The 19,516-nt window shown below is 45.1% G+C and overlaps 2 protein-coding genes across 2 annotated transcripts; both read right to left on the bottom strand.

Moving 5' to 3' along the window:
- Positions 1–7,165: 7,165 nt before the first annotated feature.
- Positions 7,166–8,141, bottom strand: LOC112583530 (olfactory receptor 3A2). Its single transcript, XM_025279268.2, has one exon. It carries the CDS (start codon positions 8,127–8,129, stop codon positions 7,182–7,184), a length of 948 nt encoding a protein of 315 aa, XP_025135053.2. The 5' UTR covers positions 8,130–8,141; the 3' UTR covers positions 7,166–7,181.
- Positions 8,142–17,218: 9,077 nt separating this feature from the next.
- On the bottom strand, positions 17,219–18,468 carry LOC102403341 (olfactory receptor 3A1). Its single transcript, XM_006079795.3, has one exon. It carries the CDS (start codon positions 18,454–18,456, stop codon positions 17,509–17,511), a length of 948 nt encoding a protein of 315 aa, XP_006079857.3. The 5' UTR covers positions 18,457–18,468; the 3' UTR covers positions 17,219–17,508.
- Between the last annotated feature and the right edge of the window lie 1,048 nt (positions 18,469–19,516).

The raw sequence follows: 19,516 nt of genomic DNA, 5'->3' as shown, positions 1-19,516 counted from the left end.
ACTTCAAGATCTGCAGTCAGACAGAAGTCAGTGTGGGCCTGCCTCTGAGGGCACAGAAAACTGTGCTTTCTGATGGGTCCCTGGACAAGCAGGTGTGCTCTTGATCTTTGCCTACAAGGTGCTGGAGCCAAGTTACAAGCCTGCATCAGCGTCTGCAGTTGGACCAAGGTTGGACAGTGTGTCTTAGGGGCGTGGGTGGGCATCACCTGCCTTGTCCCTGGGTGGGCAGAACTAGCAGCTGGGAGGCCCTGGAATGGGCCACGGGCCAGTTCAGCATCCACAGCCAGGGCTGTGATTGATGTGCTCATTATTTAGGGCACAAGTGGGCCTGACTAATCCTAGGTTTCTTGACAGATGTTCTTGGTGACAGAATCAAGGCCAAGAGGGGCTGTGGCTGAATCCACAGGGCTGTTTCCAGGCCTGTATCCAGGACTTGTGTCTGCAAGTCTGCCAGCTGGGCACAGTCTTGTCTTCTCAAAAGAGCCCTCTTTGGACTTGACTCCACTGGGGTCTCCTAATCTCTTACCTAGATCTCCAAGCTCCCACAAAGGCACTTTTTGTCCAAATTATTGTTTCTAAGGGAGGAATATGAGTGAGGGAAACTCTTCTTCTTTTCTGCTATTATATATCTGTAATATCAGGCTAGTCAAGGCTATGGTTTTTCCAGTAGTCATGTATGGATGTGAGAGTTGGACTGTGAAGAAAGCTGAGCACCGAAGAATTGATGCTTTTGAACTGTGGTGTTGGAGAAGACTCTTGAGAGTCCCTTGGACTGCAAGGAGATCCAACCAGTCCATTCTGAAGGAGATCAGTCCTGGGTGTTCTTTGGAAGGGATGATGCTGAAGCTGAAACTCCAGTACTTTGACGACCTCATACAAAGATTTGACCCACTGGAAAAGACTCTGATGCTGGGTGGGATTGGAGGCAGGAGGAGAAGGTGACGACAGAGGATGAGATGGCTGGATGGCATCACAGACTCGATGGACATGAGTTTGAGTAAGCTCTGTGAGCTGGTGATGGACAGGGAAGCCTGGCGTGCTGCAGTCCATGGGGTCACAAAGAGTCGGACATGACTGAGTGACTGAACTGAACTGAACTGAGAAGTTGCTGCTGGAATGACTAGAAGTTACACATTGTCCATGCTATATGTTTATGCCTGTTATTACTTTGTTGAAAATCTGTACAAAAATATTATAAAAATTAGTTCAAGATATTTTAATGCCAAGAGAATAGTTGATCTTGTGCATGTGAATGTCCTTGTTTAACAGAAGTAACTTAGTTAACAAATGTTTGTTGGTGCTGATGTTGCAGACAGTTGGAGAAATGCATGGAGGCAACCAGAGTGGAGTCTCAGAGTTCCTCCTCCTGGGGATCAGAGAATCCTGAGCAGCAGCGGGTCCTGTTTTGGATGTTCCTGTCCATGTACCTGGTCACAGTGGTGGGAAATGTGCTCATCATTCTGGCCATTGGCTCTGACTCCCCCCTGCACACTCCCATGTACTTCTTCCTGGCCAACCTCTGCTTCATAGACCTCTTCTTCATCACCAACACAATCCCCAAGATGGTGGTAAACCTTCAGTCTCAGAACAAAGGCATCTCATACAGAGGGTGTGTGACTCAGCTCTATTTCCTGGTCTCTTTGGTGGCTCTGGACAACCTCATCCTGGCCACGATGCATATGACTGCTATGTGGCCATCTGCCACCCCCTCCACTACACCACGGCCATGAGCCCCGGGCTCTACATTTCACTCCTCACCTTGTGTTGGGCGCTCTCTGTCCTCCATGGTCTCATCCACACCCTCCTCATCCACATCAGCGTTGCCCTCTCAGACCTCAAAGCAATACTGACTGTGGCTTTCTCCTATTTTCCTTCTCCCTGTGGAGAGACCTCATCCCTGAGCAGCCCACCCTATCCTGTGTTATGCCAGCTCCTCACTCCATGGTCCCACCTCTCCTTGCAACCACTCTACCCTGCACTCCAAGCAAAATGCTCAAGCGTGATCAGCACATGCTCATGGACAGGACTGGTGGTGGAAGCAGAAGTGGGGGCGGTAATTGTGAGACCCTATCTCTACTTAGGTTGCACCAGCCTCATGTCAAGTGGAATGGACAGAAAAGGAGAAGGTACTGATGAGAAGATGAGTCCCTGGGCTCTGGCAGTGTGAAAGGGGGAGCAGTCCTTACAGATGAATCAGCAGAGCCAGCACTGACCTAGACTTTGAGAGACAGGGGGAGTTGACTTGATCTGAGGTTCAGTTCGTTCCACTGATAATGACTGAATGCCTATTAGTGGCTTAGACTGTCTTACAAACATGAATCAGGAGCTCATAAAGGACCAAGGAGGGAGGCTACCTTATTTCTGTGTCTGAAGGCAGTGGTTGTGCTCTGAGCATGTGGGTTGGGGAGAAGGAGGAGGAAGCCTCGCCTGGCTTGTTAGTGATGGGGAATTCAAGGAGGGTTTCCTTGAGATGCTAAAAGCTGAGCTAAGAATTAAGGCATGTTGATGAGTCGAAAAGTGAGTAGAGCAAGGCCAGGTAAGATCACTGAGTGAATAGTATCGGGGGGAGTATTTGTATTTGGAGCAGATAGCCAAGCTCTCACACCCTGTGAGTGTAGCAGAGCCAGTCTGGAGGAAGAAAGACTCTTCTTCTTTCCTGGCAAGGACTCATCCAATGAAAAGCCATAGATCCTTTGTTGACCAGAGTCCCCTTAACTTCCCTTTTCCCTCAATGAAAGTTGCGAGGTCTTTTCTCTAGTTATAGCAAGTGAGAGTGACTCTGTTTCAGTGCCCAGGCTTCTCATTGTGGTGGCTTCACTTGTGGGGCACAGGCTGTAGGGCATGTGGACTTCAGTACTTGGTGCATACGGGCTCAGTAGTGGCAGTTCCTGGGCTTAGTTGCTCCATGGCATATGGGATCTTCCCAGACCAGGGATCGAACTGGTGTCTCCTGCATTGGCAGGCAGGTTCTTTAGCACTGAGCCACCAGGGAAGCCCCCCTCCTTGTTTGTGAGCTCCACCAAGTTTCCAGTCTCCTACCTGGATCCCAAATCCCCACAAAGTCACTTTTGTCTGCATATGTGTGTGTGTGTGTATGCACTCAATCAAGTCCAACTATTTGTAGCCCCATAGACCGTAGCCCACCAGGCTCTTCTGTCCATGGAATTCTCCAGGCAAGATGCTAGAGTGGGTTGCCACTTCCTCTTCCAGGGGATCTTCCCGGCCCAGGAATTGAACCCACATCTATTGTGTCTCTTGCATTGGCAGGTAGCTTCTTTACCACTAAAGCCACCTGGGAAGCCCATTTTTGTGTGCATAAAGTGAAGTGAAGTGAAAGTTGCTCAGTTGTGTCCAACTCTTTGTGACCCCATGGACTATACAGTCCATGGAATTCTCTCAGCCAGAATACTGGCGTGGGTAGCCTTTCCCATCTGCAGGGGATCTTCCCAACCCAGGGATCGAACACTGGTCTCCCACATTGCAGGCGGATTCTTTACCAGCTGAGCCACAAGGGAAGCCCAAGAATACTGGAGTGGGTAGCCTATCCCTTCTCCAGCGGATCTTCCTGACCCAGGAATTGAACCAGAGCTTCCTGCATTGCAGGCAGATTCGTTACCAACGGAGCTATCAGGGAAGCAGTACGTTTGTCTGCGTATGGCTGCTAAATGGTTGTTGCTGAGGGCACACAAGCAGAGGACCTCCTATTTGCTTTCTTTCTCAGTCTTTCTTTATGGGTCTTTTCTAGCTGAGGAAGGAAGGCACCACATTTTAAGATGCCCCTGGGTCAAGGAGCTGAGGCAGCCTCCAACCTCAGGCCAGTGAGGTCCTGAGGTCCTCAGTCCCCTAAGCTGCAAGGAACTGAGTCCTACCAGTGACCATGTGAATGAATGTGGAAGCTTTCCTTTCCGCAGTCAGTCCTGGAGACAGTTACACCGCTGGCTGATGGCTTGATCGTAGCCTTACGAGAGGACTCAGGTCAAGTATTTTTGATGAAATTTAGCATCCATATTGAGAGGTTCTGTAAGTTTAAAATATACCTGATTCTAAGGACAGTATGAAAAATAAGAATGTAAAATATCTCACTTATAATTTCATAATATTGATTATGTGTTGAGATAATAATGTTTTAGATATATGAATAAAAGGAAATGAATCATATAAATTAATTTCACTTGCTTACTTTAGCTTTAAAATGGTCCCTGCTACAGACTCAGAAACAGTCTTGTCCCCATAAGGCTTCTAGAAAATTTTAAATTATGTATATAGCTCAGATTAAGCTTGCATTGCGTGGCTCTGGATGATATCTTCTTCCTCCAAAAATTATTTATTTTTCAGTCTGTTAGGCGCTAAGATTAGATCACTTTTGTTCAATCTGGACCTGAGCTGATTCAAAGCTGAGTTTCATTGTTTGTGAAGGTTGGCCGGTTACGATTTCCTAACAAACAATCCAGTGGAAAAGATGGCTGATGCTGCTACTGCTTCCAAGTCGCTTCAGTCGTGTCTGACTCTGTTCAACCCCATAGACGGCAGCCCACCAGGCTCCCCTGTCCCTGGGATTCATCAGGCCAGAACACTGGAGTGGGTTGCCATTTCCTTCTCCAATGCATGAAAATGAAAAGTCAAAGTGAAGTCACTCAGTCCTGTCTGACTCTTAGCAACCCCATGGACTGCAGGCCACTAGGCTCCTCTGTCCATAGGATTTTCCAGGCAAGAGTACTGGAGTGGGGTGCCATGGCCTTCTCCAGAAAAGAGGGCAAAAGCTATCAAAATGCACTTCTTAAAGAAGAAATACAACTGGCCACTTACTATGTGAAAAGATATCCAACTGCAGTTTTAACGGGAATAAAGATCCAAATAAAAATACTGCATTTCTCAACCTTCAGTTTGTAAAAATTAAAGATATTTATTTATAACGACCCTTTATGAAAGGGACGCGGTAAACAGACACTGTGATAACTTAGTGGATGTACACATTAGTGCCAAGTGTCATGGGGTAGATAGAGTGGTGGAGGTGGTGGTGGTAAAGCTCTCAAAATGTGTTCTGGATTCCTCCTCATGAAAAAGGTCACCTAGAAAATTATATCAAAGGTCATTTAATGTGAGGAACCCTGGAGAGATGATCTCGTCCCAGTTCTTTATGGAACAAGTCCAGCCATAGAGAAACACTTTCTAAGGTCACAGAGCGGTGGTTACAGCCCACACTCATGGTTGTCATTCTCAAGAATTTTTCCCCTTGAGAGAAGCCCATTCTCTTTAACCCAAAGTGTCTGGAGACCCAAGAGTGTCAAGAAAGAGACTGATTTCATCTGTGTTCTTTCGACTGTCACCAGGCGCTGCACCCAGAGGCAGGGAGGCTGTTGATTTTGACGGCCCAGTGGGGTTATGGAGGATGGAGCTTCAGCACACACATCTTCCCTCGCTCTTCTCCATCTGTCAGTCCTGCCCCATGTCTTTCTAGGATCATCTCCTAGCCAGAGGAAGCAGAAGAGGAATACCTAAACTGCCTTGTATCATTACACCTTCATCAAAACCTAAATTTTTCTTTTCCTGGTTGGAGGGGTGGGGCCCAACAGTAACATCAAAAGTGCTAGTTATTCCATGGCCATATGCTAATAGGAAGTGATTCTATAGATGAATTTTATTCTCATCTCCCCTCCTATTCATTCTTCATTTTCTCGACACCCATCCTTGACCTCATCAGCATTCCTTAGGCATCTAGTTTGTTACCCTTAATTCTCTCATCCTTTCTCACTTCCCATCCTCTCATGTCCTTTTCCTAATTTCCATTTTTCCTCCTTACTGCTTTTGTTCACCATGCTGTCCCATCCCTCCACATATCCTCATTTTCATCTTCAGTCCTCCACTCCCAAGCCTTTCTTACTTCTCACTCTCATGCCTTTTCTTCTCGTTTTTATCTCAGCCTATCCTTCCAGTTTCTTGACTCCAAAAGAGATTACAAAGAAGACAAGCTCCAGGTGTAGCCATGGACAGTTATGGGAATGATAAAGTAGAGAAACATCAGAATTACCAGGACAGGGTAAGCCGTCTTTCCAAGGGAGGATGAAAAAAAAGGTTACTCATCGATAATGGATGAACTGAATGCTGCATGAACATCAAGATGAGGAAATTCTCTGTGCTGGAGCTGTACTGATGTGTTAAGAGAAAGAGGTGTCACTCCTAGGGACTACATTTATGGATATTTTTTGAGCTAGGAGGTTTGGGAGAGAAAAGCAAGACTTTTGAGAAGGTTATTTTGGATATTATACGTGGAAAATTCTAAGGAAATTATAGTACAAATGCCTCTTTCACAGACTTTATCATTTATATGAGGAAGGAGACATCAAATAAGAAAGATAGTAGAGGATGGAGACAGAATATTCCTTTTTTTGATCTTAAGATATATCACAAATGCTTTAATTTCATTTTTATTTAGTGGGCTCTTTCTTTCTGTAGACCCAACCTGTGCTCTAGACATACTCTGGGGTTCTTGTGTGGTTGTGAAAAAAAGGAAGTAATTTTCTGGGAGGCAAAAGGCTAATAATAAAGTAGAATAATCCTTGGCACTGAGCCCACAATTTAGGACAGCATTCTGCACCCTGATCTAGAGGGAATCTCACATACCCACCAGAAGAAAACTTGATATTATTGGTTACTTAGGCTGTGGTTAACCAAATACCCTTCCCTGTTAGGACATTGCTACGCAAGACCTACCAGACCTCCAAGTCCTCAACTCTACCTGGAAAGTGAACACAGCCAAAAGCAAAGTCCCAACTTGCCCTGGGAACTTTCTCGGCAGAACCTAACTTCATATCCCCCTATTGTGCTTGTTTTTTCTCTACTGCACATATGACTATGTGATCTACCATATAGGATGCTTCTTTATACTTGATGATGTTGTCTCACTTCATTAGATAGAACCTGAGTAGTGTGAGTGCTCAGATTCCTATTTTGTTCATCATTGCCCTGGAAGAATGTCTAAGTCACAGAAGAATTCAATAAATACCTATTGTACAAATAAATGAATGAATTCTGTAGGGTTTCTTTGCAGAACAAGCACACAACACAAATCGTCAGGCAGCAGAGCTAGGAAAATGGTTATGAACCATTTTTCCAGGTTACTGCCCACCTGAAAAATTTCCCCAAACCCAGAAAAGGCCAGAAAGGAAGGACCCTACCACCCCTCATGTCAGTGACCGCCTCCCTACAAGTACCCGCCACAGGGCACCCTGAACGTCAGGGTTTCTAAGGCTGTAGATAAGTGGGTTCAGCATGGGATTGATCACTGTGTTGAAAACTCCAACTCCCTTATCCTTGTCTGAAGCCTCCTCTGAACCCAGACGCATGTAGTTGAAGATACCGGTCCCATGGAAGAGGCAGACCACAGTGAGGTGGGAGCCACACGTGGAGAAGGCTTTCTTCCTGCCCTCTGCTGAGGGAATTCGTAGAACCGCAGCTGCCACATGGATGTAGGAGCTGATGATGAGAGCCACAGGTGTACCTGCCATTATGAAACCCACGCCAAAGAGCAGCAGCTCATTGAGCTGAGTGCTGGAGCAGGAGAGCTGGAAGAGCTGTGGGAGGTCACAGTAGAAGTGATTGACCTCGTTGGGACCACAGAAGTTAAGGGTGGTTAGGGCAATAGTGTGCGTCAGTGCATTGGTGAAGGCACAAGCCCAGGACACAGCCACTAGTATCCTCTGGACCGTCTGGCTCATGCGAGTGCCGTAGGTGAGAGGTCGGCAGATGGCCAAGAATCGATCATAGGCCATGGCTGTCAACAGGAAGCAGTCCATCCCAGCCAGAAGGTGGAAGAAGAAGAGCTGGGAGAGGCAGGCTGCATAGGGAACTGTGCGCTTGTGGGACAGGAGACGGCCCAACATGGCAGGAACAGTGACGGTGATGCACCCAATGTCCAGCGCCGATAGATTCCCCAGGAAGAAGTACATGGGGGTGTGGAGTTTGGGTTCCACCAAGATGGCGGCCAGGATGCTGAGGTTGCCCCCGACAGTGACCAGGTAGGCAAAGAGGAAGAGTACGAAGACCATAGGCTGTAGATTTTCTGTTTCCACTAAGCCCAGTAAAATAAATTCAGTTACAGCTGTCCTGTTGGTTCCAGCTTCTGGCTGCATGAGTCTCTGTAAGGAAATGTTGCAGGAGTGGAAGTTTCTATCTACTGAATGTACTTATTCAACAAAAATATTTTATTTTATTTTTCATTTTAAATTTTATTTCTTTATTTTTTTAAATTTACAAAATTGTATTAGTGTTACCAAATATCTAAATGAATCCACCATAGGTATACATGTGTTTCCCATCCTGAACCCTCCTCCCTCCTCCCTCCACATACCATCCCTCTGGGTCGTCCCAGTGCACTAGCCCCAAGCATCCAGTATCGTGCATCGAACCTGGACTGGCAACTCGTTTAAATATTTTAAACCATGTATGTTCAGAGCCCCATGGTAAGTTCCTAGCTGTCCGGGTGATGGTTTGCCCACTCCCCAGATTCACTGACACCTCACCCACTGACTTCCTTTGTCCCTCCATGTCTTTACCCTGCTCTTGGCTGAGATGCCCCAAACCACCAGAACTTTGTCCCTCCCATCTTCTCCCAGTTAGAAAATGTTAGAATACTTGGGGAAATAAATTCAGATGAAAGCAAACTTCCTCTTTGAATACAGTGAGACTAAAATGTAAAACGCCCAACTTAACTGAGGGATCAGCCCAATCCAATAAACAGATTTCAAAAGAGAAAAATTAATGGTATTTGGAGAAAAATATCTAGAAAGCATTTGAAAACACGACCCAGGTTCCAAGACTTCTAGACATAATGACGATCAAGCCAAGAATGGCAAGAGTCAGAAAGAAGATATCCGTGACTGTGGCTATTAGGAACTCCAGCCCTTTCTCCAAGGTGGGGGACATAGTCCGAAGAATAAAATAAAAAACCTTTATGTCAATAAATTGCAAGTATTATTTGGTAGTATTGTTGCTCTTTAAGCCCCTACATGAGACTTTGAATAGTGGCCTATTTTAAAATAATTTATTCTTTTCATAGTATTGGCTACTTGTTTCTGGAATTAAAACTTTAAACATGACCTGTGGATTGGTTGCTACTAGATGCCGTTAGTTTTCTGCACAGCAAAATCACCCATCTTGCACTTGCCCTTGTTTCGGGCATGGTGGACTGACCAGTAGCTCTAACGGCATGTGTGCATGCCCCGTAGTGTCCAATCTTTGTGACCTCTTGAATTGTAGCCGCCAGACTCCTCTGTCCATGGGATTTCCCAAGCAAGAATACTGTACCTACTATGCACCTGCATAATAGAGAACCAGATTGAGCTAAGTCTTTCAGATCTTATAATAAACTCTTGATTTAAAAAAAAAAAAATCCATGTCTCTCTATTGCCCATGGAATAAGCAGAGCCAGGGCTTCACTAAGAGTAACATTGTTTCCCTGCATAGAATACACTAGATCAGAGGCTGGGAAGTCAGAACAAAAGGGAAAGGGTGACGAGAGCCTGAGCTTGGGTGAAAATTGGATATGGTGATCTCTAAGATATCCTTAAAATTCTGAGACCATGTGATCAGTGAGATATGGGGATCATCTTCAGGCCTGATCATCATTGATGAAATTGATCATTGATAAATACAGATAGGCAAATCCCTGGATGGAGAGTAGTTCTTTTCATATATTATACTAAGGAGCAATGACCTGCTCTCTGTTTTTGCTTTGGAGTCCATTTTGACCCAAACATTGATTGTAACCCTGTGGTTTTCTAATCTCCGGGTTTCTCATGGTGTTTTCTGTACCAGCGACGACTTCCTTCCAACTCCACATGCCCAGGTATTTCAAGACTTGACTGCAATGCTGACTTCTGAATGAATCCTTCGAGGAATTTCTCCATCTCAAAAGGAGCTCTGTCTCTTCTAAACTTCCACTACACATTATTTTATTGAACTTATTACAGTGTCCCTTCTAGCTAAGTTATTTTTCTATAGAGTATATCTCCCCTCCTTCTCTGTAAGCTACTTGAGGACAGAAATATTAATACATGTTTGACTCAGTTTTGCAGTAACAGTACTTAGCACAATACTTCCCTTATGGTATATACTCAATATTTTTCAATAAATCAATGGATGAGTCAAGTGTTCATAGGATTTCAGAGAAAGAAAACATCAGTATGAGCTAGAGTTGTGATGGAAGAGCCTCTGGTTGTATTGGAATCTAGGACAGAATTTTATGAGTGTGCATGATTAGTCACTCAGTTGTATCCGGCTCTTTGCAACCCCACGGACTGCAGCCCTCCAGGCTCCTGTCCATGGGATTCTCCAGGCAAGAATTTTATGGATTAGTATAGTTTAAGGAAGTTCCAGGGGCAGGTGCATGTGCAAGGCTGCTGCAAGGACTACTGATTTCTTTGGATTTGATGGGACAAGCAGATAGAAATCTACCCTGACATGTTCCTTGTCATGTAAACCACTCATAATAATAAGGCCCTTAGGAGAGGTGGACCTTACAGACAAGCAGGTTATGGCCAGGGATAGAAGAGCAGCAGAACAGCTGCTGACAACCCTCAGTTGGCTGGAGATGCAGCTTGTTTGAAATCAGTGGGATTCTGGGATGAACTCAGATCTTCCAGAGACATCGAGAGTGCCTTATGGGTATCCTGCCCATCACTGAGGATTACCACTCTCAGGGCTTCATAATGAGCCTCAATTTCTCCCTACTGAGCCATGACAAACTCCAACTCTGGAATTCCACCCACCTCCTCCAAGATTCCAGTGATGAAACAGTTCAGCAAGGCCTCTGACTGGAGTCAAGTTTCTAACTACCTGATGAAGTGGGTCCTGGGCAGCAAACTGGACTCAGTGAATCCCCCTAATACTTACTCCTAAGAATTGCAGGGGCTTCCATGGCAGCTCAGCTGGTAAAGAATGTGCCTGCAATGCAGGATACCCCAACTGGATACCCGGGTTGGGAAGATCCCGTAGAGAAGGGATAGGCTACCTATTCCAGTATGCTTGGGCTTCCCTGGTGGCTCAGATAGTAAAGAATCTGCCTGCAATGCGGGAGACCTGGGTTTAATCCCTGGATTGGGAAGATCCCCTGGAGGAGGGAACGGCAACCCACTCCAGTATTCTTGCCTGGAGAATCCCCTTGGACAGAGGAGGCTGGCGGGCTATAGTCTGTAGGGTCGCAAAGAGCAGGACGAGAGAATAAGAACAGCACAAGCGTTGCAGAGAGCAGGCTTCATCCAAGAGAAGAAGGCGTGGACAAAAGGGCCCAGAAAAGGAGCCAAGATCTTTGGGTTACGGTCCCAGACCTTCTAAAAAGGCTCCCTCCTTCAGGGCATCAGTTGCACCAAGTATTAAATCAGTTTGAGCTGATGGCAGCAGAAACCCCATTTCTGTTTTGTAAGAGCAGAGGAAGAACCTGCTCTTACAACGTGAGGACTCTTACAGAGTGAGGCCTATGAGTACTCACCCTGGCACAGGCATAGACACCAGAGAGTGTTTTCAGGAGAAGCTGAGGAGCTCTGCAGACCTATCCACCCAGAAATCCAGGAAGGGGCTTTGTATAAGAAAATGAAAGAAATTATAGGACTGTCTTCTCAATGGTATCCCCCAGCGGCCTCAGAAATTAGCCCTCGCAGGAAAGCAGAGACAAATGGGGGAGAGAGACAAGTTGTTTTATAAACAACTCAAGCTCTTCATAAATATAGCAGTAGTGCCTCATACTTTCTCCTATTTAGACTTTCCTTGAGAAAAAAAAAGGTTATCTCTAGCCTTGGCTTTATGGCAGGTCATTAAGTCAAGTGATACGTAGCCCACTAATGGTGGGATTGCTGAGGTCTGCAGAACTTGCCCATATTCACCAAGTCACCCAGGAAGTTAGAGGTGTAATTGAGACTAGATATGGGTTTCCTGAGGGAGCAATTTTCTTTCTCAGATGTCAGCCCCAAGCAGGGCCTATGAGCAGAGAGCAGCTAATTTCCAGACTTGCTGTGGACCTGGGGATGTGGAGGAAGCCCCAGCAGAGAGGAAGAGGGAGAAGTTTGCTTCACATCCAGTTTCCTAATGAGTCCTCAAGAATGTGGGAATTCCTCCCTCAGAGTCTCATTAGCGGGGTCCCTGGACTGTGTCTTGGGGATCCTGTAATGATTCTGGAAGTGCTGGTAAAAGAGGGATGTTGAGGGACTTCCCTGGTAGTTCAGAGGTCAAGAATCTGCTTGCCAATGCAGGGGACATGGGTTCAATCCCTGGTTGGGGAAGATCCCACATGCCGAGGAGCAACTGAGCCTGTGTGCACAACTGTTGCACCTGTGCTTAGAGCCCTGGGGCCACAACTACTGAGGCCAAGCACTGCAGCTACTGAGGACTTCGTGCCCTAGAGCCGCTGCTCCATAAGAGAAGCCACAGCAAGGAGAAGCCCGCTCACTGCAGTAAGAGAGTAGCTCCCATTCATCGCAACTAGAGAAAGCCTGTGCACAGTAATGAAGACCCAGCACAGTCAAAAATAAATAAATAAATAAAATTATTTTTTTTAAGTTTGACTCACTTAAAAAAAAAAAAGACATATGTTGAGCTTGAAGGACTCCTGGTTAGGTCTCAGCATACTCTAAGAAAGGAAATACCATTTAGGTCCAAAAAGAAATAACTTACTCATTAACAAATTCCCATACCTGGCTGTGGTAGGGCCCCAAAGATATGCAGGTACTAATCCCCGAAATCAACTTTAAATCATGTAAAAGGGACTTTGTAAGTGTGATTGTTAGGGGTCTTCATCTGGGGAGATTATCCTGGATTCTCCAAGTGGGCCTATGTGATGTGTAATCCTAAGAGTCCTTTTAAGAGAGAGGTGGAGAGATATTTGCCTACAGAAATGAAAAAGGCAACGTGGGGACTTCCCTGGCAGTCCAGCGGTTAAGATGCCGATCTTCCATTGCAGGGGGTGCGGGTTTGAATCCTGGTCACGGAACTAAGAGCCCACATGCCACAGGCCATGGCCAAAAAGACAATGTGATGATAGACATGAAGACTGAAGTGATGTGGCCACAAGCCAAGGAATGCCAGCAGCCACCTGAAACTGGAGAAGACATGGAATAGATTTCCCCTGGAGCCTCCCAGGAGAACTCTTCCTGCTGACATCGCGAAGTTAGCCCTGTAGGACTCATTTTTGACTTCTGGTCTCCAGGACCCTGATAAGATACATTTCTGTTATTTTAAGTCACTAGATTTGTGGTACTTTGTTACAGCAGCAACAGGAAATAAATATACTGGCCAATATATCCTGACAGGAACTGGAATTTCCTCTCGTTTATAGAGGAGCAGTGTGGGAGTGGATCATGAAGGCCCAAGGAGTGGGGTAGAACATAACGCTGAACAGGGAGAGTTCATTGACATGGGATCACCTGTCATGATTCAGGATTTAACATCCAGGCAAGGGTGCCTTGGGCTGATTGTAATAGACTGCCAAAGTGTTGGTTATAGGGCCTCTTCAAGATCTGGCAGACGGGGATTTCCCTGGTGGTCCAGTAGTTAAGGCTCCATGCACCCAGTGCAGGGGTCAGGGTTTGATCCCTGGTCAGGGAACGATATCACATACTACAATTAAGTGTCTGCATGCTGCAACTAAAGATCCTGAATGCCACAACTAAGACCTGGGAAAGCCAAATAAGTAAATAACTAGCAAAAATAAATATTATTTTTTTTAAAAAAAGATCCATCAGACCCAGTTTGGCTGGCCTACATCTGGGAAGGTGTCTTCCTCCAGGTCCCTGGGTTGGCGGAAGTGTTCTCAGCCTATGGTTTCAAGGAGTAGAAGCTGGATTATGGGGTCACTTCAAGATCTGCAGTCAGACAGAAGTCAGTGGGCCTGCCTCTGAGGGCACAGAAGACTGTGTTTTCTGATGGGTCCCTGGATAAGTAGGTGTGTTCTTGATCTTTGCCTACAAGGTGCTGGAGCCAAGTTACAAGCCTGTGTCAGCGTCTGCAGGTGGACCAAGGTTGGACAGTGCATCTTAAGGGCGTGGATGGGTATCACCTGCCTTGTCCCTGGGTGGGCAGAACTGGCAGCTGGGAGGGCCTAGGAATGGGCCACGGGCCAGTTCAGCATCCACAGCCAGGGCTGAGGTTGATGCGCTCATTATCTAGGGCACAAGTGGGCCTGACTAATGCTAGGTTTCTTGACAGATGTTGTTGGTGACAGAATCAGGGCCAAGAAGGGCTGTAGCTGAATCCACAGGGCTGTTTCCAGGCCTGTATCCAGGACTCGTGTCTGCAAGTCTGCCAGCTGGGCGCAGTCTTGTCTTCTCAAAAGAGCCTTCTTAGGACTTGACTCCACTGGGGTCTCATAGTCTCTTACCTACATTCCAAAGCTCCCACAAAGGCACTTTTTGTCCAAATTATTGTTTCTAAGGGAGGAATATGAGTGAGGGAAACTCTTCTTCTTTTCTGCTATTATATATCTGTAATATCAGGCTAGTCAAGGCTATGGTTTTTCCAGTAGTCATGTATGGATGTGAGAGTTGGACTGTGAAAAAAGCTGAGCGTGGAAGAATTAGTGCTTTTGAACTGTGATATTGGAGAAGACTCTTGAGACCCTCTTGGACTGCAAGAAGAGCCAATCAGTCCATTATAAAGGAGATCAGGCTGGGTGTTCTTTGGAAGGACTGATGTTGAAGCTAAAACTCCAGTACTTTGGCCACCTCATGCGAAGATTTGACCCATTGGAAAAGACTCTGATGCTGGGAGGGATTGGGGGAAGGAGGAGAAGGGGATGACAGATGATGAGATGGCTGGTTGGCATCACCTACTCAATGGACGTGAGTTTGTGTGAAGTCTGGGAGTTGGTGATGGACAGGGAGGCCTGGCGTGGTGCAATTCATGGGGTCGCAAAGAGTCAGACACAACTGAGTGACTGAACTCAACTGAACTCAATATCAGGCTTCCCTAGTGGCATAGTGGTAAAGAATCCACCTGCCAGTGCAGGAGATGTGATTTCAATCCTTGGGTCAATGAGATCCCCTGGAAAAGGAAATGGCAACCCACTCCAGTATTCTTGCCTAGGAAATCTCATGAACAGAGGAGCCCGGACCAGGGATCGAACCTGTGTCTCCTCCAGTGGCAGGTGGGTTCTTTACTTCTGAGACACCAGGGAAGCCCTGTTCCTTTTAAAGAATAGGATTGTTGTGAGAATGATGTCAAAGAGTGATAATAACATTCTGTATTGTTTAAACCTTTACAACATGATATATTATATATATTGGGTTGGTCAAAATGTTCATTTGAGTTTTTCCTTAACAGTATATAGAAACAAACAAACTTTTTGGCTAACCCAGTGTGATACATTTTTAAGTAGCAAAGAGATTCCTAGGTTGGAATAAAGAAGACAAGACAAATTCCAAAGGAAAGGAAATCTCCCAGTTGTTAAAGAAACCTTATGTTCCTGAGTTCTGGGAACCTGTGTCCTTGGTCTTCCTTTATGATGCTGAACCAGCTGATGCATTCTACCCAGGGATACATCACACAGAATTATTCCTCAGAATTATCCCTTGATGTGACTTGGGATGAGTGTTCAGATGGAAAAAAGGCCAGAGGCACAGGAATTCCGGGGAGTAAACAACTAGCTCTGTTACTTGCTATAGGTAGAAGAAGTGATGGTGGAATTTGTTGTGTTTCTTCAAGGTCAACAGTGAGACAGTCTTTCTGTTCATTCCAAATCAGAGAACATTAGAGGTGAAAGAATATCGACCATTATCTTGGGCCTCTGTCAAGTTCAGGCCCAGGGAAAGTAAAGGACCCAATCAAGGTCAGGAACACTGCAGATGAGAGGAGCCTGTTGGGCTACAGTCCATGGGGTTACAAAGAGTCGGACACAATTGAGCATACATGCAATATCTCCATCTTTGCTTCTCAAATCCTTTTGCTTGCAATTATGTTTCTCCCTGTTCCTCATTTTTCATCTTCATTTCCCACAAACCCTATGCCTCCATCCAATCTTGTTTTGCTTCCTTCCCTCCTGTCCTTTCAGTCCCTTCATCCCGATAAAGTATCATGAGAAACCAGTCCTGCAGGTGCAGGTCAAGGGGAAGTTTTAGGGAAATCAGTCAGAAAACACCAGTGGCATAGTAGAGATGCCAGGAATGGGCAATTAATCTAAAAGAGACCCTAGCAGTCTCGCATACGGTGTTGTCATTACCATCTTTCTAAATTCCATATATATGCGTTAGTATACTGTATTGGTATTTTTCTTTCTGGCTTACTTCACTCTGTATAATAGGCTCCAGTTTCGTCCACCTCAGTAGAACTGATTCAAATGTGTTCTTTTTAATGGCTGACCCAGAGGGATGGTATGGGGAGGGAGGTGGGAGAGGGGTTCAGGATGGGGAACACATGTACACCCGTGGTGGATGCATGTTGATGTATGGCAAAACCAATATACTATTGTAAAGTAAAAAAAAAAAAAAAAGAGAGAGAGAGAGACCCTAGTGGACTTCTCTGGTGGTCCAGTGGTTAAGACTCCAAACTTCAAATGCAGGGGGTGTGGGTTCCATCCCTGGTCAGGGAATTAAGATCCCACATGCCATGTGGTGTGGCCAAGAAATAAAAGGGGCTCTAGCAGGAAAAATATAGCTAGATAATGACAGGACTAAAGGCTAGTAGCACATGTCACCATGTGACTTGTATTTACAGAAACATTGTCTTAGCTAGGAGGTTTGGGGACTGAGAGGGAGAATTCAGAAGAGAATTTCATGTTGATTATTCTGGTTTTTTTTTTTAATATTTAAATAGTATTTAGGGTATAATCTTTTCAAAAGATTTGAAACATATATGGATACATAAGGAAATTTCATTCTTGTATTTAGAGAGTGATCATATTTGTTAAAGATTTGAAATTAAAAAAAAAAATTGAAGTTGTAAAAATCTTCACAGAAGTGTCATGCTTTCCCAAGTTAGTCAAGAATACATGACCATACAGTTTCCCATCTGTTCCCTCCGTATCCCGTGCTGTTGATATCTTGTGTGATGGGAGAGGAATGAGCTGCTTTTTTTGGCTTGTAGAAGCCTGATGGGAGAAATAGAGTCATCCTGATCTCTAGGCCTATATTTTGTAAAAGATTAACCATTCCTGAACTTGAAGAAGTCATATGATCACCTGGGAAGTTACTGGGATATTCTTGCTATAAGCAACGGAAGAGTCATTCCCTATGAGACATGCACCTGAAGGCATTCAAGGCTTCCTGGGTTTCACTTCCACCCAGAAAAGGAGCGTACAGTGACTTAAGTTGTAATTTGTCAAGGAGACAGACCAGGCAGAACCTACCTGTCCATTGCCTATATTGGGTAGGGCTCCTATGCACATTATCCCCAACCAAAAAAAAAAAAAAAAAATCCAAAAGCTCAGGAAGATAGAGAAGGTTCTGAACCATTTGTCCCAATTACTGGCCCCAGAGAATTTTTCCTTTAGTCCAAAAAGAGAAAGGGAGAAATTGACACAAGACCTCATCACTCCAGTGACCACCTCCCCTTGATCACCCGCCGGAGGGCACCCTGAACATCAGGGTTCCTGAGGCTGTAGATGATTGGATTCAGCATGGGGTTGGCTACAGTGTTAAAAATTCCAACAGCTTTATCCTTATCTGAAAGCTTGGCTGAACCTAGTCGCATGTAGTTAAAGATACCTGAACCATAGAATATGGTAACCACAGTGAGATGGGAGCCACACGTGGAGAAGGCTTTCTTCCTGCCTTCCACTGAGCGAATTCCTAGAACCGCAGCAGCCACATGGATGTAGGAGGTGACAACAAGAGCCAGGGGGGTACCTGCCATTATGAAACCCACGCCAAAGAGCAGCAGCTCGTTGAGCTGGGTGCTGGAGCAGGAGAGCTGGAAGAGCTGTGGGAGGTCACAGTAGAAGTGGTTGATTACATTGGGACCACAGAAGTTGAGTGTGGATATGGCTACAGTGTGGGTCAGTGCATTTGAGAAGGCACAAGCCCAGGACACAGCCACCAGTATCCTTTGGACTGTCTGGCTCATGCGGGTGCTGTAAGTGAGGGGTCGGCAGATGGCCAGGAATCGGTCATAGGCCATGGCTGTCAACAAGAAGCAGTCCACTCCAACCAGGAGGTGGAAGAAGAAGAGCTGTGTGAGGCAGGCTGCATAGGGAACTGTGTGCTTGTGGGACAAGAGATGACCCAGCATCGAGGGAATGGTGACGGTGATGCACCCAATGTCCAGCACTGATAGGTTCCCCAGGAAGAAGTACATGGGGGTGTGGAGTCTGGGCTCCACCAAGATGGCTGCCAGGATGCTGAGGTTGCCCCCAACAGTGACAAGGTAGGCAAAGAGGAAGAGTACAAAGACAGCTGGCCGCAGCCCTGGCGTCTCCACCAAACCCAGCAGGATGAACTCAGCAACAGCTGTTCCATTGGCCCTGGGTTTTGGCTGCATTCGTTCCTGCAAGGAAATATCCAAAAAGATAAGGAATAATTATTCTTGATATATTCAAGAAGAAGAAATAGACTTCTTCCTATGTCCTGAGCCCTCTACTAAGTTCTCCCTTTCCAAGTAAGGACTTTCCCAGCACCCAGTCCACACCACACTTGTTAACTCACTACATTTGCTACAACATTCTCAGCTACATGGGGATCCTTTCACCATGTAAACATATATCAAATGATCATATTATACTTTGACAGTTTTACTTGTTGATTATACCTATATTAGGCTAAAAAAGTAACATTTTATAAGCTTAAAAAAACTGAAAAGTCAAAGAATAGACCTAAACTAATATAGGAATTTAGTATATAATACAAGCAGCATCTTAAAGGAATGGGAACAAGTATTATTCAATAAGTGGTTATGAGGGCAATAATATAGCTATGCAGGAAAACTATAAGTCATATACATACCTCATATATTTTCCAAAAATAAATTCTAAATGGATCAAAGTTTTAAATGAAGTGTTAAACCACAAAGTTATTGGGGAAATGGAGAATTTAATAGTAGTAGAGCAAGGAGTGAACTGAACTGAAGTGCAAGGATAACTCAAAATATAGAAAAAAATTTAGTAATCAAGAGTAATGTTTCAATTATTTTAAAATTCTGGCCAACTGGCTAAATGGACCCACTTCTTCCCAAAGCCCATTCTCTGCATGTTTCTAGATTAGGGTTGGCCACAAGGGGAATTTGCATAATATCTGTAAGGCAGAAGTGAAAAGGAGAAAGGACGATTTGGCAATATCTTTCAAATTATAAATGTATTTTTCTTTTTACCTGACAATTCCATGTCTGGAAATTTATCCAACAGATATATAATCACAGAAATGATGGTCACACAGAAATGATGTCTGTGTGAGGTTATTTGTTACAGCATTGTTCATAATAGCAAATAATTAGAAATAATCTCTCTGTTCATTATTAAAGGGCTTACTAAGTTAATTATGGAATATTTTTCCAAAGGAATATTATGCAGCTGTAGGAAATAGCTCTATCTGTGCTGATTGGAAAG

The sequence above is a fragment of the Bubalus bubalis genome, chromosome 3 (assembly GCF_019923935.1).
Source record: "Bubalus bubalis isolate 160015118507 breed Murrah chromosome 3, NDDB_SH_1, whole genome shotgun sequence".
Classification (NCBI taxonomy): Eukaryota; Metazoa; Chordata; class Mammalia; order Artiodactyla; family Bovidae; genus Bubalus; species Bubalus bubalis.
Note: the sequence above shows the minus strand (reverse complement) of the source record. Positions and strands in the feature narration are given on the sequence as shown.

Excerpts from the sequence above, each read along its gene's own strand:
- LOC112583530 (XM_025279268.2), bottom strand. The coding sequence starts at position 8,129 with ATGCAGCCAGAAGCTGGAACCAACAGGACAGCTGTAACTGAATTTATT.
- LOC102403341 (XM_006079795.3), bottom strand. The coding sequence starts at position 18,456 with ATGCAGCCAAAACCCAGGGCCAATGGAACAGCTGTTGCTGAGTTCATC.